We start from the raw sequence: 18789 nt of genomic DNA on the forward strand, positions 1-18789 counted from the left end.
CAACTGGGTGGGGATTCCTATGGGTTGGGAGCTAGATCGGAGCCAGGGCCGGTCCTGGCCGTTCCAACTGGGTGGGGATTCCTATGGGTTGGGAGCTAGATCGGAGCCAGGGCCGGTCCTGGCTGTTCCAACTGGGTGGGGATTCCTATGGGTTGGGAGCTAGATCGGAGCCAGGGCCGGTCCTGGCCGTTCTGCCTCTCTGGGCCAGACAACACAAAACTATAATAGTTCCAGTAAGCAAAATGACATTGTAAAGACGTCTAAAATATGTATTTTCAAGACGTTGAAGTTAGGTTCAATTTAGGTTCTGAAAGAAAGGTGAAAAGACGCATTTTCCGGACGTTTAAAATATGGATTTTCTTGGATGTTGAAAATGAGTCTTTTTCTAGATGTCTTTTTCATAGACATCTATGATTGGTTCAGATTTGGTCCGAACACGTTGTGATCTCTATACATCTCTATGGTGCCACCATAATGGCATAAATACAATGTTGTGATCTCTATAAATCTCCAGCAGCCACTGGCTGATATTTTCTCTCTCTCTCTCTCTCGTGTAGATCTGGACTATGTGTTTGCCCAGTTCAGTGGGATATTCCTGACCAGTACTGTCTACTTCCTGATCTACTGCGCTGCCATGAAGAACACACCTAGAATCTACCCTGGAGTTATACTACCTGGTAAACACCTAGAGTCTACCCTGGAGTTATACTACCACACCTAGAGTCTACCCTGGAGTTATACTACCTGGTAAACACCTAGAGTCTACCCTGGAGTTATACTACCACACCTAGAGTCTACCCTGGAGTTATACTACCACACCTAGAGTCTACCCTGGAGTTATACTACCTGGTAAACACCTAGAGTCTACCCTGGAGTTATACTACCACACCTAGAGTCTACCCTGGAGTTATACTACCACACCCAGAGTCTACCCTGGAGTTATACTACCACACCTAGAGTCTACCCTGGAGTTATACTACCGACACCTAGAGTCTACCCTGGAGTTATACTACCACACCTAGAGTCTACCCTGGAGTTATACTACCACACCTAGAGTCTACCTGGAGTTATACTACCACACCTAGAGTCTACCCTGAGTTATACTACCACACCTAGAGTCTACCCTGGAGTTATACTACCACACCTAGAGTCTACCCTGGAGTTATACTACCACACCTAGAGTCTACCCTGGAGTTATACTACCACACCTAGAGTCTGCCCTGGAGTTATACTACCACACCTAGAGTCTACCCTGGAGTTATACTACCACACCTAGAGTCTACCCTGGTGTTATACTACCACACCTAGAGTCTACCCTGGTGTTATACTACCACACCTAGAGTCTACCCTGGAGTTATACTACCACACCTAGAGTCTACCCTGGAGTTATACTACCACACCTAGAGTCTACCCTGGAGTTATACTACCACACCTAGAGTCTACCCTGGAGTTATACTACCACACCTAGAGTCTACCCTGGAGTTATACTACCACACCTAGAGTCTACCCTGGAGTTATACTACCACACCTAGAGTCTACCCTGGAGTTATACTACCACACCTAGAGTCTACCCTGGAGTTATACTACCACACCTAGAGTCTACCCTGGAGTTATACTACCACACCTAGAGTCTACCCTGGAGTTATACTACCTGGTACACACCTAGAGTCTACCCTGGAGTTATACTACCACACCTAGAGTCTACCCTGGAGTTATACTACCTGGTACACACCTAGAGTCTACCCTGGAGTTATACTACCACACCTAGAGTCTACCCTGGAGTTATACTACCTGGTAAACACCTAGAGTCTACCCTGGAGTTATACTACCACACCTAGAGTCTACCCTGGAGTTATACTACCTGGTACACACCTAGAGTCTACCCTGGAGTTATACTACCACACCTAGAGTCTACCCTGGAGTTATACTACCACACCTAGAGTCTACCCTGGTGTTATACTACCTGGTACACACCTAGAGTCTACCCTGGAGTTATACTACCACACCTAGAGTCTACCCTGGAGTTATACTACCACACCTAGAGTCTACCCTGGAGTTATACTACCACACCTAGAGTCTACCCTGGAGTTATACTACCACACCTAGAGTCTACCCTGGAGTTATACTACCGGACACACCTAGAGTCTACCCTGGAGTTATACTACCACACCTAGAGTCTACCCTGGAGTTATACTACCACACCTAGAGTCTACCCTGGAGTTATACTACCACACCTAGAGTCTACCCTGGAGTTATACTACCACACCTAGAGTCTACCCTGGAGTTATACTACCACACCTAGAGTCTACCCTGGAGTTATACTACCACACCTAGAGTCTACCCTGGAGTTATACTACCACACCTAGAGTCTACCCTGGAGTTATACTACCACACCTAGAGTCTACCCTGGAGTTATACTACCACACCTAGAGTCTACCCTGGAGTTATACTACCACACCTAGAGTCTACCCTGGAGTTATACTACCACACCTAGAGTCTACCCTGGAGTTATACTACCACACCTAGAGTCTACCCTGGAGTTATACTACCACACCTAGAGTCTACCCTGGAGTTATACTACCCTGGTAACACCTAGAGTCTACCCTGGAGTTATACTACCACACCTAGAGTCTACCCTGGAGTTATACTACCACACCTAGAGTCTACCCTGGAGTTATACTACCACACCTAGAGTCTACCCTGGAGTTATACTACCGAAACACCTAGAGTCTACCCTGGAGTTATACTACAACACCTAGAGTCTACCCTGGAGTTATACTACCTGGTACACACCTAGAGTCTACCCTGGAGTTATACTACCACACCCTAGAGTCTACCCTGGAGTTATACTACCACACCTAGAGTCTACCCTGGAGTTATACTACCACACCTAGAGTCTACCCTGGAGTTATACTACCTGGTACACCTAGAGTCTACCCTGGAGTTATACTACCACACCTAGAGTCTACCCTGGAGTTATACTACCACACCTAGAGTCTACCCTGGAGTTATACTACCACACCTAGAGTCTACCCTGGAGTTATACTACCACACCTAGAGTCTACCCTGGAGTTATACTACCACACCTAGAGTCTACCCTGGAGTTATACTACCACACCTAGAGTCTACCCTGGAGTTATACTACCACACCTAGAGTCTACCCTGGAGTTATACTACCACACCTAGAGTCTACCCTGGAGTTATACTACCACACCTAGAGTCTACCCTGGAGTTATACTACCACACCCAGAGTCTACCCTGGAGTTATACTACCACACCTAGAGTCTACCCTGGAGTTATACTACCACACCTAGAGTCTACCCTGGAGTTATACTACCACACCTAGAGTCTACCCTGGAGTTATACTACCACACCTAGAGTCTACCCTGGAGTTATACTACCACACCTAGAGTCTACCCTGGAGTTATACTACCACACCTAGAGTCTACCCTGGAGTTATACTACCACACCTAGAGTCTACCCTGGAGTTATACTACCACACCTAGAGTCTACCCTGGAGTTATACTACCACACCTAGAGTCTACCCTGGAGTTATACTACCACACCTAGAGTCTACCCTGGAGTTATACTACCGGACACCTAGAGTCTACCCTGGAGTTATACTACCACACCTAGAGTCTACCCTGAGTTATACTACCACACCTAGAGTCTACCCTGGAGTTATACTACCACACCTAGAGTCTACCCTGGAGTTATACTACCACACCTAGAGTCTACCCTGGAGTTATACTACCACACCTAGAGTCTACCCTGGAGTTATACTACCACACCTAGAGTCTACCCTGGAGTTATACTACCACACCTAGAGTCTACCCTGGAGTTATACTACCACACCTAGAGTCTACCCTGGAGTTATACTACCACACCTAGAGTCTACCCTGAGTTATACTACCACACCTAGAGTCTACCCTGGAGTTATACTACCACACCTAGAGTCTACCCTGGAGTTATACTACCACACCTAGAGTCTACCCTGGAGTTATACTACCACACCTAGAGTCTACCCTGGAGTTATACTACCACACCTAGAGTCTACCCTGGAGTTATACTACCACACCTAGAGTCTACCCTGGAGTTATACTACCACACCTAGAGTCTACCCTGGAGTTATACTACCACACCTAGAGTCTACCCTGGAGTTATACTACCACACCTAGAGTCTACCCTGGAGTTATACTACCACACCTAGAGTCTACCCTGGAGTTATACTACCACACCTAGAGTCTACCCTGGAGTTATACTACCACACCTAGAGTCTACCCTGGAGTTATACTACCTGGTAAACACACCTAGAGTCTACCCTGGAGTTATACTACCACACCTAGAGTCTACCCTGGAGTTATACTACCACACCTAGAGTCTACCCTGGAGTTATACTACCTGGTAAACACCTAGAGTCTACCCTGGAGTTATACTACCACACCTAGAGTCTACCCTGGAGTTATACTACCACACCTAGAGTCTACCCTGGAGTTATACTACCTGGTAAACACCTAGAGTCTACCCTGGAGTTATACTACCACACCTAGAGTCTACCCTGGAGTTATACTACCACACCTAGAGTCTACCCTGGAGTTATACTACCTGGTACACACCTAGAGTCTACCCTGGAGTTATACTACCACACCTAGAGTCTACCCTGGAGTTATACTACCACACCTAGAGTCTACCCTGGAGTTATACTACCTGGTACACACCTAGAGTCTACCCTGGAGTTATACTACCACACCTAGAGTCTACCCTGGAGTTATACTACCTGGTAACACCTAGAGTCTACCCTGGAGTTATACTACCACACCTAGAGTCTACCCTGGAGTTATACTACCACACCTAGAGTCTACCCTGGAGTCATACTACCACACCTAGAGTCTACCCTGGAGTCATACTACCACACCTAGAGTCTACCCTGGAGTTATACTACCACACCTAGAGTCTACCCTGGAGTTATACTACCACACCTAGAGTCTATCCTGGAGTTATACTACCACACCTAGAGTCTACCCTGGAGTTATACTACCACACCTAGAGTCTACCCTGGAGTTATACTACCTGGTAAACACCTAGAGTCTACCCTGGAGTTATACTACCACACCTAGAGTCTACCCTGGAGTTATACTACCACACCTAGAGTCTATCCTGGAGTTATACTACCTAAACACCTAGAGTCTACCCTGGAGTTATACTACCACACCCTAGAGTCTACCCTAGAGTTATACTACCACACCTAGAGTCTACCCTGGAGTTATACTACCACACCTAGAGTCTACCCTGGAGTTATACTACCACACCTAGAGTCTACCCTGGAGTTATACTACCACACCTAGAGTCTACCCTGGAGTTATACTACCACACCTAGAGTCTACCCTGGAGTTATACTACCTGGTGACACACCTAGAGTCTACCCTGGAGTTATACTACCACACCTAGAGTCTACCCTGGAGTTATACTACCACACCTAGAGTCTACCCTGGAGTTATACTACCACACCTAGAGTCTACCCTGGAGTTATACTACCACACCTAGAGTCTACCCTGGAGTTATACTACCTGGTACACACCTAGAGTCTACCCTGGAGTTATACTACCACACCTAGAGTCTACCCTGGAGTTATACTACCACACCTAGAGTCTACCCTGGAGTTATACTACCACACCTAGAGTCTACCCTGGAGTTATACTACCACACCTAGAGTCTACCCTGGAGTTATACTACCACACCTAGAGTCTACCCTGGAGTTATACTACCACACCTAGAGTCTACCCTGGAGTTATACTACCACACCTAGAGTCTACCCTGGAGTTATACTACCACACCTAGAGTCTACCCTGGAGTTATACTACCACACCTAGAGTCTACCCTGGAGTTATACTACCACACCTAGAGTCTACCCTGGAGTTATACTACCACACCTAGAGTCTACCCTGGAGTTATACTACCACACCTAGAGTCTACCCTGGAGTTATACTACCACACCTAGAGTCTACCCTGGAGTTATACTACAACACCTAGAGTCTACCCTGGAGTTATACTACCTGGTAAACACCTAGAGTCTACCCTGGAGTTATACTACCACACCTAGAGTCTACCCTGGAGTTATACTACCACACCTAGAGTCTACCCTGGAGTTATACTACCTGGTAAACACCTAGAGTCTACCCTGGAGTTATACTACCTGGTAAACACCTAGAGTCTACCCTGGAGTTATACTACCACACCTAGAGTCTACCCTGGAGTTATACTACCACACCTAGAGTCTACCCTGGAGTTATACTACCACACCTAGAGTCTACCCTGGAGTTATACTACCTGGTAAACACCTAGAGTCTACCCTGGAGTTATACTACCACACCTAGAGTCTACCCTGGAGTTATACTACCACACCTAGAGTCTACCCTGGAGTTATACTACCACACCTAGAGTCTACCCTGGAGTTATACTACCACACCTAGAGTCTACCCTGGAGTTATACTACCACACCTAGAGTCTACCCTGGAGTTATACTACCACACCTAGAGTCTACCCTGGAGTTATACTACCACACCTAGAGTCTACCCTGGAGTTATACTACCACACCTAGAGTCTACCCTGGAGTTATACTACCACACCTAGAGTCTACCCTGGAGTTATACTACCACACCTAGAGTCTACCCTGGAGTTATACTACCACACCTAGAGTCTACCCTGGAGTTATACTACCACACCTAGAGTCTACCCTGGAGTTATACTACCTGGTAAACACCTAGAGTCTACCCTGGAGTTATACTACCTGGTAAACACCTAGAGTCTACCCTGGAGTTATACTACCACACCTAGAGTCTACCCTGGAGTTATACTACCACACCTAGAGTCTACCCTGGAGTTATACTACCACACCTAGAGTCTACCCTGGAGTTATACTACCACACCTAGAGTCTACCCTGGAGTTATACTACCTGGTAAACACACCTAGAGTCTACCCTGGAGTTATACTACCACACCTAGAGTCTACCCTGGAGTTATACTACCACACCTAGAGTCTACCCTAGAGTTATACTACCTGGTAAACACCTAGAGTCTACCCTGGAGTTATACTACCACACCTAGAGTCTACCCTGGAGTTATACTACCACACCTAGAGTCTACCCTGGAGTTATACTACCTGGTAAACACCTAGAGTCTACCCTGGAGTTATACTACCACACCTAGAGTCTACCCTGGAGTTATACTACCTGGTAAACACCTAGAGTCTACCCTGGAGTTATACTACCACACCTAGAGTCTACCCTGGAGTTATACTACCACACCTAGAGTCTACCCTGGAGTCATACTACCACACCTAGAGTCTACCCTGGAGTTATACTACCACACCTAGAGTCTACCCTGGAGTTATACTACCACACCTAGAGTCTACCCTGGAGTTATACTACCACACCTAGAGTCTACCCTGGAGTTATACTACCACACCTAGAGTCTACCCTGGAGTTATACTACCACACCTAGAGTCTACCCTGGAGTTATACTACCTGGTACACACACACACATCCACTCCCAGACTAGAGCTAGGTTAGGTTACACACATCCACTCCCAGACTAGAGCTAGGTTAGGTTACACACATCCACTCCCAGACTAGAGCTAGGTTAGGTTACACACATCCACTCCCAGACTAGAGCTAGGTTAGGTTACACACATCCACTCCCAGACTAGAGCTAGGTTAGGTTACACACATCCACTCCCAGACTAGAGCTAGGTTAGGTTACACACATCCACTCCCAGACTAGAGCTAGGTTAGGTTACACACATCCACTCCCAGACTAGAGCTAGGTTAGGTTACACACATCCACTCCCAGACTAGAGCTAGGTTAGGTTACACACATCCACTCCCAGACTAGAGCTAGGTTAGGTTACACACATCCACTCCCAGACTAGAGCTAGGTTAGGTTACACACATCCACTCCCAGACTAGAGCTAGGTTAGGTTACACACATCCACTCCCAGACTAGAGCTAGGTTAGGTTACACACATCCACTCCCAGACTAGAGCTAGGTTAGGTTACACACATCCACTCCCAGACTAGAGCTAGGTTAGGTTACACACATCCACTCCCAGACTAGAGCTAGGTTAGGTTACACACATCCACTCCCAGACTAGAGCTAGGTTAGGTTACACACATCCACTCCCAGACTAGAGCTAGGTTAGGTTACACACACATCCACTCCCAGACTAGAGCTAGGTTAGGTTACACACATCCACTCCCAGACTAGAGCTAGGTTAGGTTACACACATCCACTCCCAGACTAGAGCTAGGTTAGGTTACACACATCCACTCCCAGACTAGAGCTAGGTTAGGTTACACACACATCCACTCCCAGACTAGAGCTAGGTTAGGTTACACACACATCCACTCCCAGACTAGAGCTAGGTTAGGTTACACACATCCACTCCCAGACTAGAGCTAGGTTAGGTTACACACACATCCACTCCCAGACTAGAGCTAGGTTAGGTTACACACACATCCACTCCCAGACTAGAGCTAGGTTAGGTTACACACATCCACTCCCAGACTAGAGCTAGGTTAGGTTACACACACATCCACTCCCAGACTAGAGCTAGGTTAGGTTACACACATCCACTCCCAGACTAGAGCTAGGTTAGGTTACACACATCCACTCCCAGACTAGAGCTAGGTTAGGTTACACACATCCACTCCCAGACTAGAGCTAGGTTAGGTTACACACATCCACTCCCAGACTAGAGCTAGGTTAGGTTACACACATCCACTCCCAGACTAGAGCTAGGTTAGGTTGTAGGGTTATTTACACTGTGTCTGTCTGTCTGTCTGTTCTTCCAGGCTTCGTCTCTGGGGTGATGTGGGGTTAGGGTTAGGTTGTAGGGTTATTTACACTGTGTCTGTCTGTCTGTCTGTTCTTCCAGGCTTCGTCTCTGGGGTGATGTGGGGTTAGGTTGTAGGGTTATTTACACTGTGTCTGTCTGTCTGTCTGTTCTTCCAGGCTTCGTCTCTGGGGTGATGTGGGGTTAGGGTTAGGTTGTAGGGTTATTTACACTGTGTCTGTCTGTCTGTCTGTTCTTCCAGGCTTCGTCTCTGGGGTGATGTGGGGTTAGGGTTATTTACACTGTGTCTGTCTGTCTGTCTGTCTGTTCTTCCAGGCTTCGTCTCTGGGGTGATGTGGGGTTAGGGTTAGGGTTATTTACACTGTGTCTGTCTGTCTGTCTGTTCTTCCAGGCTTCGTCTCTGGGGTGGGGTTAGGGTTAGGGTTAGGGTTATTTACACTGTGTCTGTCTGTCTGTCTGTCTGTTCTTCCGGCTTCGTCTCTGGGGTGATGTGGGGTTAGGGTTAGGGTTAGGGTTATTTACACTGTCTGTCTGTCTGTCTGTCTGTCTGTTTGTTCTTCCAGGCTTCGTCTCTGGGGTGATGTGGGGTTAGGGTTAGGGTTATTTACACTGTGTCTGTCTGTCTGTCTGTTCTTCCAGGCTTCGTCTCTGGGGTGATGTAGGGTTAGGGTTAGGGTTAGGGTTATTTACACTGTGTCTGTCTCTCTGTTTGTTCTTCCAGGCTTCGTCTCTGGGGTGATGTGGGGTTAGGGTTAGGGTTAGGGTTAGGGTTATTTACACTGTGTCTGTCTGTCTGTTTGTTCTTCCAGGCTTCGTCTCTGGGGTGATGTGGGGTTAGGGTTAGGGTTAGGGTTAGGGTTATTTACACTGTGTCTGTCTGTCTGTTTGTTCTTCCAGGCTTCGTCTCTGGGGTGATGTGGGGTGTTGCTACCTGCTGCTGGTTTCTGGCCAACACCTACCTGAGTGCTGTGGTCAGTTTCCCCATAATAACCACAGTGAGTATTAATACTACAGCTGCACTATATTGATACTACAGCAGTACTATATTAATACTACAGCAGTACTATATTGATACTGCAGCAGTACTATATTAATAATACAGCAGTACTATATTAATACTACAGCAGTACTATATCAATACTACATCAGTACTATATTAATACTACAGCAGTGCTATATTAATACTGCAGCAGTACTATATTAATACTGCAGCAGTACTATATTGGTACTACGGCAGTACTATATTAATACTACAGCAATACTATATTAATACTACAGCAGTACTATATTGATACTACAGCAGTACTATATTGATACTACAGCAGTACTATATTGATACTACAGCAGTACTATATTGATACTACAGCAGTACTATATTGGTACTGCAGCAGTACTATATTAATACTACAGCAGTACTACATTAATACTACAGCAGTACTGTATTAATACTACAGCAGTACTATATTGATACTACAGCAGTACTATATTAATACTGCAGCTGCACTATATTGATACTACAGCGGTACTATATTGATACTACAGCGGTACTATATTGATACAGCAGTACTATATTGATACTACAGCGGTACTATATTAATACTGCAGCAGTACTACGGTAGTACTATAATAATACTACAGCACTATATTAATACAGCAGTACTATATTAATACAGCAGTACTATATTAATACAGCAGTACTATATTAATACAGCAGTACTATAATAATACTACAGCACTATAATACTACAGCAGTACTATATTAATACTACGGTAGTACTATATTAATACTACAGCAGTACTATATTGATACTGCAGCAGTACTATATTGATACTACAGCGGTACTATATTAATACTGCAGCAGTACTATATTAATACTGCAGTAGTACTATAATAATACTACAGCACTATATTAATACAGCAGCAGTACTTTATTAATACAGCAGCAGTACTAAGGTAGTACTATAATAATACTACAGCACTATATTAATACAGCAGTACTATATTAATACAGCAGAACTATATTAATACAGCAGTACTATATTAATACAGCAGTACTATAATAATACTACAGCACTATAATACTACAGCAGTACTATATTAATACTACGGTAGTACTATATTAATACTACAGCAGTACTATATTGATACTACAGCAGTACTACTGTAGTACTATAATAATACTACAGCACTATATTAATACAGCAGTACTATATTAATACAGCAGTACTATATTAATACATAATACTACAGCACTATAATACTACAGCAGTACTATATTAATACTACGGTAGTACTATATTAATACTACAGCAGTACTATATTGATACTGCAGCAGTACTACGGTAGTACTATAATAATACTACAGCACTATATTAATACAGCAGTACTATATTAATACAGCAGTACTATATTAATACAGCAGTACTATATTAATACAGCAGTACTATATTAATACAGCAGTACTATATTAACTGTGTGTGTGTAGGGTCCTGGTCTGATTGCAGCACTTTGGGGAGTCGTGGTTTTTAAGGAGGTTAAGGTAGGTGACCATTCTATTAAAACATATTTTTTGCCATGGAAAGTGTTACATATATATATATATATATATATATATATATATATATATATATATATATATATATATTACCAAAGCAAACTTATAGAAACATATTAACCTTTTTCACGCGTGAGTTTCCAAATATCTCTAACGGTCGCCTCAGCATGAGTTTTTTTTATGAGTGTGATGTCAGAATGCACTCGCTGTTCCAAAATGTGATTGTTACTCAACAGGAGGGTCAACCCGCGCTGCCCTCGAACCAAGACACGCTGCCTGATAATTATCTATAGGCTATATTTCAACTTGTCAATTTTAACTTATTTTCTAACAACTGTTTGAATTGAGTTGTGTTCCGCCTCCTCATTCATTCACATAGAAGTAGCCCATTTCACTGTTGCAGACAATTTATGTTTGAGGCTTTGCTGAACCAGACAAACTTCGTTTGGAAAGGGGGAAGAGGGGAACATTAGGAGCAAGAGGGTATGTGTGTATCGTCCGTTATAAAGACGCAGAGGGTTGGAAAACCAGCTGCCTAAAAATCATTCCCTTGTGATTTCCAGCTTTTTGTGTGTGTTTCCAGAGCTGTCGAGCACAAACTCTTTCCCCACCGACACGTTTTCTGTGTGACGCTGCTTTGCCTTTGTTGTTTTCCTTATAGATAATAACTTTGGACGTGTGCGTTCCAATCAAAGTTTCTACTGTAGCGTAGCGTATGTATGGAGCATCATGTATTTGCTGTTTTATTCACGTTTTTTACATTTACGTTTTACATTTTAGTCATTTAGCAGACGCTCTTATCCAGAGCGACTTACAGGAGCAATTAGGGTTAAGTGCCTTGCTCAAGGGCACAGACAGATTTTTCACCTAGTCGGCTCGGGGATTAGAACCAGCGACCTTTCGGTTACTGGCACAACGCTCTTAACCACTAAGCTACCTACCGCCCCTAGTACTGGTGACAAATCATGCATTCCTGAATTATACAATGCATTCTGGGTGTCACGAAAACGTCTGTCGGACCAAAGATGTTATAACAAAATTGAGTTGAGGGATGGTTCACTCTTCTTTCAAGTAAACTTCCGGAAGTGAATGATGGTAGACGACACACCCCCGTCAACATGCACACTGCAAACAGACCAAACTCATCTTGTCTCCTCTTAATATCTTTGGTTGACCCCAAAACAAAACATGGCGGCATGCACAAACTACCCAATTATTTCAATCAATGGTGAGCCCACCCGTGATGTGATGAATTGTAAATAGTAATTTCTATTAACTAATTCATATTATGGTTTCTGTCAGCCGAGAGTTAACTAAATATGACCTAACTAAATATGACCGCTTGTGTTAGGTTAATCTTTCCTCAGTTTGCGCTAGGACTAATGTAGCCTACATTTTTCCGGTTCGGATGATTGTGTTATGCTGTCGCCACTTCTGTGAATGTCTGAACATTGCATCCAACAATAAACTGGTCACATTCAGGACATAACGTTGTAAGGACTGTTTGTGCAAAATGTTTCTGTGAAAATTTTTGGCCAGCTCAAACGCTGACTGTTCAGTCAATAGAAACTGGACGTTCTAAATAAGCGTTCTAATCACACCGGTTTGAGCTTACTCTGCAGGGACCACTATAGAACGATCACACCCGTTTGTTGGTACGCATCAAAGGGTTAAAGCAAACATATAGAAACATTTTAAAGAGACCTATAGAAACATGTTAGAGACCTATAGAAACATGTTAGAGACCTATAGAAACATGTTAGAGACCTATAGAAACATGTTAGAGACCTATAGAAACATGTTAGAGAGACCTATAGAAACATGTTAGAGACCTATAGAAACATGTTAGAGACCTATAGAAACATATTAGAGACCTATAGAAACATGTTAGAGACCTATAGAAACATGTTAGAGACCTATAGAATCATGTTAAAGAGACCTATAGAAACATGTTAGAGAGACCTATAGAAACATGTTAGAGAGACATATAGAAACATGTTAGAGAGACCTATATAAACATGTTAGAGAGACCTATAGAAACATGTTAGAGAGACCTATAGAAACATGTTAGAGAGACCTATAGAAACATGTTAGAGAGACCTATAGAAACATGTTAGAGAGACCTATAGAAACATGTTAGAGAGACCTATAGAAACATGTTAGAGAGACCTATAGAAACATGTTAGAGACATATAGAAACATGTTAGAGAGACCTATAGAAACATGTTAGAGACCTATAGAAACATGTTAGAGACCTATAGAAACATGTTAGAGACCTATAGAAACATGTTAGAGACCTATAGAAACATGTTAGAGACCTATAGAAACATGTTAGAGACCTATAGAAACATGTTAGAGACCTATAGAAACATGTTAGACCTATAGAAACATGTTAGAGACCTATAGAGACCTATAGAAACATGTTAGAGACCTATAGAAACATGTTAGAGACCTATAGAAACATGTTAGAGAGACCTATAGAGACATGTTAGAGACCTATAGAGACATGTTAGAGACCTATAGAAACATGTTAGAGAGACATGTTAGAGACCTATAGAAACATGTTAGAGACCTATAGAAACATGTTAGAGACCTATAGAAACATGTTAAAGAGACCTATAGAAACATGTTAGAGAGACATATAGAAACATGTTAAAGAGACATATAGAAACATGTTAGAGACCTATAGAAACATGTTAGAGACATATAGAAACATGTTAGAGAGACCTATATAAACATGTTAGAGACCTATAGAAACATGTTAGAGAGACCTATAGAAACATGTTAGAGAGACCTATAGAAACATGTTAGAGACCTATAGAAACATGTTAGAGACCTATAGAAACATGTTAGAGAGACCTATAGAAACATGTTAGAGAGACCTATAGAAACATGTTAGAGAGACCTATAGAAACATGTTAGAGAGACCTATAGAAACATGTTAGAGTCCTATAGAAACATGATTAAGAGACCTATAGAAACATGTTAGAGAGACCTATAGAAACATGATAAAGATACCTATAGAAACATGTTAGAGAGACCTATAGAAACATGTTAGAGAGACTTATAGAAACATGTTAGAGACCTATAGAAACATGTTAGAGACCTATAGAAACATGTTAGAGAGACCTATAGAAACATGTTAGAGATACCTATAGAAACATGTTAGAGATACCTATAGAAACATGTTAGAGAGACCTATAGAAACATGTTAGAGATACCTATAGAAACATGTTAGAGAGACCTATAGAAACATGTTAGAGAGACCTATAGAAACATGTTAGAGAGACCTATAGAAACATGTTAGAGAGACCTATAGAAACATGTTAGAGAGACCTATAGAAACATGTTAGAGAGACCTATAGAAACATGTTAGAGAGACCTATAGAAACATGTTAGATACCTATAGAAACATGTTAGAGAGACCTATAGAAACATGTTAAAGAGACCTATAGAAACATGTTAGAGAGACCTATAGAAACATGTTAGAGAGACCTATAGAAACATGTTAGATACCTATAGAAACATGTTAGAGAGACCTATAGAAACATGTTAAAGAGACCTATAGAAACATGTTAGAGAGACCTATAGAAACATGTTAGAGACCTATAGAAACATGTTAGAGAGACCTATAGAGACATGTTAGAGACCTATAGAGACATGTTAGAGACCTATAGAAACATGTTAGAGAGACATGTTAGAGACCTATAGAAACATGTTAGAGACATATAGAAACATGTTAGAGCGACCTATATAAACATGTTAGAGACCTATAGAAACATGTTAGAGAGACCTATAGAAACATGTTAGAGAGACCTATAGAAACATGTTAGAGACCTATAGAAACATGTTAGAGAGACCTATAGAAACATGTTAGAGAGACCTATAGAAACATGTTAGAGAGACCTATAGAAACATGTTAGAGAGACCTATAGAAACATGTTAGAGAGACCTATAGAAACATGTTAGAGTCCTATAGAAACATGATTAAGAGACCTATAGAAACATGTTAGAGAGACCTATAGAAACATGATAAAGATACCTATAGAAACATGTTAGAGAGACCTATAGAAACATGTTAGAGAGACTTATAGAAACATGTTAGAGACCTATAGAAACATGTTAGAGACCTATAGAAACATGTTAGAGAGACCTATAGAAACATGTTAGAGATACCTATAGAAACATGTTAGAGATACCTATAGAAACATGTTAGAGAGACCTATAGAAACATGTTAGAGATACCTATAGAAACATGTTAGAGATACCTATAGAAACATGTTAGAGAGACCTATAGAAACATGTTAGAGACCTATAGAAACATGTTAGAGAGACCTATAGAAACATGTTAGAGAGACCTATAGAAACATGTTAGAGAGACCTATAGAAACATGTTAGAGAGACCTATAGAAACATGTTAGAGAGACCTATAGAAACATGTTAGATACCTATAGAAACATGTTAGAGAGACCTATAGAAACATGTTAGATACCTATAGAAACATGTTAGAGAGACCTATAGAAACATGTTAAAGAGACCTATAGAAACATGTTAGAGAGACCTATAGAAACATGTTAGAGAGACCTATAGAAACATGTTAGATACCTATAGAAACATGTTAGAGAGACCTATAGAAACATGTTAAAGAGACCTATAGAAACATGTTAGAGAGACCTATAGAAACATGTTAGAGACCTATAGAAACATGTTAGAGAGACCTATAGAGACATGTTAGAGACCTATAGAGACATGTTAGAGACCTATAGAAACATGTTAGAGAGACATGTTAGAGACCTATAGAAACATGTTAGAGACCTATAGAAACATGTTAGAGACCTATAGAAACATGTTAGAGACCTATAGAAACATGTTAAAGAGACATATAGAAACATGTTAGAGACCTATAGAAACATGTTAGAGACATATAGAAACATGTTAGAGAGACCTATATAAACATGTTAGAGACCTATAGAAACATGTTAGAGAGACCTATAGAAACATGTTAGAGAGACCTATAGAAACATGTTAGAGACCTATAGAAACATGTTAGAGACCTATAGAAACATGTTAGAGAGACCTATAGAAACATGTTAGAGAGACCTATAGAAACATGTTAGAGACATATAGAAACATGTTAGAGACCTATAGAAACATGTTAGAGACCTATAGAGACATGTTAGAGACCTATAGAGACATGTTAGAGACCTATAGAGACATGTTAGAGACCTATATAAACATGTTAGAGACCTATAGAAACATGTTAGAGACCTATAGAAACATGTTAGAGACCTATAGAAACATGTTAGAGAGACCTATAGAAACATGTTAGAGAGACCTATAGAAACATGTTAGAGATACCTATAGAAACATGTTAGAGAGACCTATAGAAACATGTTAGAGAGACCTATAGAAACATGTTAGAGTCCTATAGAAACATGATTAAGAGACCTATAGAAACATGTTAGAGAGACCTATAGAAACATGATAAAGATACCTATAGAAACATGTTAGAGAGACCTATAGAAACATGTTAGAGAGACTTATAGAAACATGTTAGAGACCTATAGAAACATGTTAGAGACCTATAGAAACATGTTAGAGAGACCTATAGAAACATGTTAGAGATACCTATAGAAACATGTTAGAGATACCTATAGAAACATGTTAGAGATACCTATAGAAACATGTTAGAGAGACCTATAGAAACATGTTAGAGATACCTATAGAAACATGTTAGAGATACCTATAGAAACATGTTAGAGAGACCTATAGAAACATGTTAGAGAGACCTATAGAAACATGTTAGAGAGACCTATAGAAACATGTTAGAGAGACCTATAGAAACATGTTAGAGAGACCTATAGAAACATGTTAGAGAGACCTATAGAAACATGTTAGAGAGACCTATAGAAACATGTTAGAGAGACCTATAGAAACATGTTAGATACCTATAGAAACATGTTAGAGAGACCTATAGAAACATGTTAAAGAGACCTATAGAAACATGTTAGAGAGACCTATAGAAACATGTTAGAGATACCTATAGAAACATGTTAGAGATACCTATAGAAACATGTTAGAGACCTATAGAAACATGTTAGAGAGACCTATAGAAACATGTTAGAGAGACCTATAGAGACATGTTAGAGAGACCTATAGAAACATGTTAGAGACCTATAGAAACATGTTAGAGAGACCTATAGAAACATGTTAGAGACCTATAGAAACATGTTAGAGAGACCTATAGAAACATGTTAGAGAGACCTATAGAAACATGTTAGAGAGACCTATAGAAACATGTTAGAGAGACCTATAGAAACATGTTAGAGAGACCTATAGAAACATGTTAGAGAGACCTATAGAAACATGTTAGAGAGACCTATAGAAACATGTTAGAGAGACCTATAGAAACATGTTAGAGAGACCTATAGAAACATGTTAGAGACCTATAGAAACATGTTAGAGAGACCTATAGAAACATGTTAGAGACTAATGGCCCATATGCCACGGCTAAGGGCTCAGTGTAAGAACAGCCCTTAGCCATTATACCACACCCCCTCGGGCCTAAATAACCTCTCCTCTCTCCTCCTCAGGGTTGGTGTAACTTCCTCATCCTGGGTATGGCGTTCTCATTGGTTCTAGCTGGAGCCCTGCTGACAGCCTTCTCTAAGGTGTAATACACAAACACACCTTCTCTAAGGTGTTATGACTTTCCTCCAGACACACACTCAGGGAACCATGGTGAAGATGAGGAAGGTGATGGGATGATGAAGATGTTTACTGTACTCCAATAGGGAACCGTCTTAACTTAACTGATGCACTTTTCAACCAGTTTCTATGGAAATAATTTCTAGTTAGTCTCTAATGGATTTCAGTCTGTAATATTTGAATCTTTGATAAAAATCATTTGAGATGAATTCTTGGAAATAGACAAAGGGATCATTTTTATAAAGTTAGTTTTTCCACTGTAGAGTTATCTAATGTGATGATATGTGATGATACAGCCAGTGGATGAGAGGGGTAGGGTTAACTGTAGAGTTATCTAATGTGATGATCTGTAATCAGGGCCTGAAACTAACTTTTTGGTCCACCAGCCACTGTGGCAGATTTGTAATGTGAGCATGCTTTGTAATGTGATCATGCTTTGTAATGTTTCCTTAACAATAAATGTATTACTAGTAAGAAGTAATGTGGTATATTGTTTAATTTCATTTCATTTTTTTGTGACCTGAGTCTTTTAACCAAAATATCACAGATGAGACAAAAATATTCAGCTTCCCCTTTAAGGGCGGGAGATTACCGTGGTAACGACTCAAGTCATGTGTGCGCCTGTGAGATGGAGTCTGACCAGTAGCGGTGTTGTCTTCTCTTCCCTGGCAGTTG

The 18789-nt window shown here is 41.4% G+C and overlaps 1 protein-coding gene across 1 annotated transcript in view; it reads left to right on the forward strand.

The window, feature by feature from the left end:
- Positions 1-18555, forward strand: part of tmem144a (transmembrane protein 144a) — a 46319-nt gene extending 27764 nt beyond the window's left edge. Inside the window, exons 9-12 of the mRNA XM_045215535.1 lie at positions 558-677; positions 9749-9846; positions 11338-11391; positions 18000-18555. Of these exons, the coding sequence (XP_045071470.1) occupies positions 558-677; positions 9749-9846; positions 11338-11391; positions 18000-18083 (356 nt within the window). The 3' untranslated portion in view covers positions 18084-18555. The remainder of the gene's footprint in view (positions 1-557; positions 678-9748; positions 9847-11337; positions 11392-17999) is intronic.
- Positions 18556-18789: the final 234 nt, after the last annotated feature.

The sequence above is a fragment of the Coregonus clupeaformis genome, unplaced genomic scaffold, assembly GCF_020615455.1.
Source record: "Coregonus clupeaformis isolate EN_2021a unplaced genomic scaffold, ASM2061545v1 scaf0470, whole genome shotgun sequence".
NCBI lineage: Eukaryota > Metazoa > Chordata > Actinopteri > Salmoniformes > Salmonidae > Coregonus > Coregonus clupeaformis.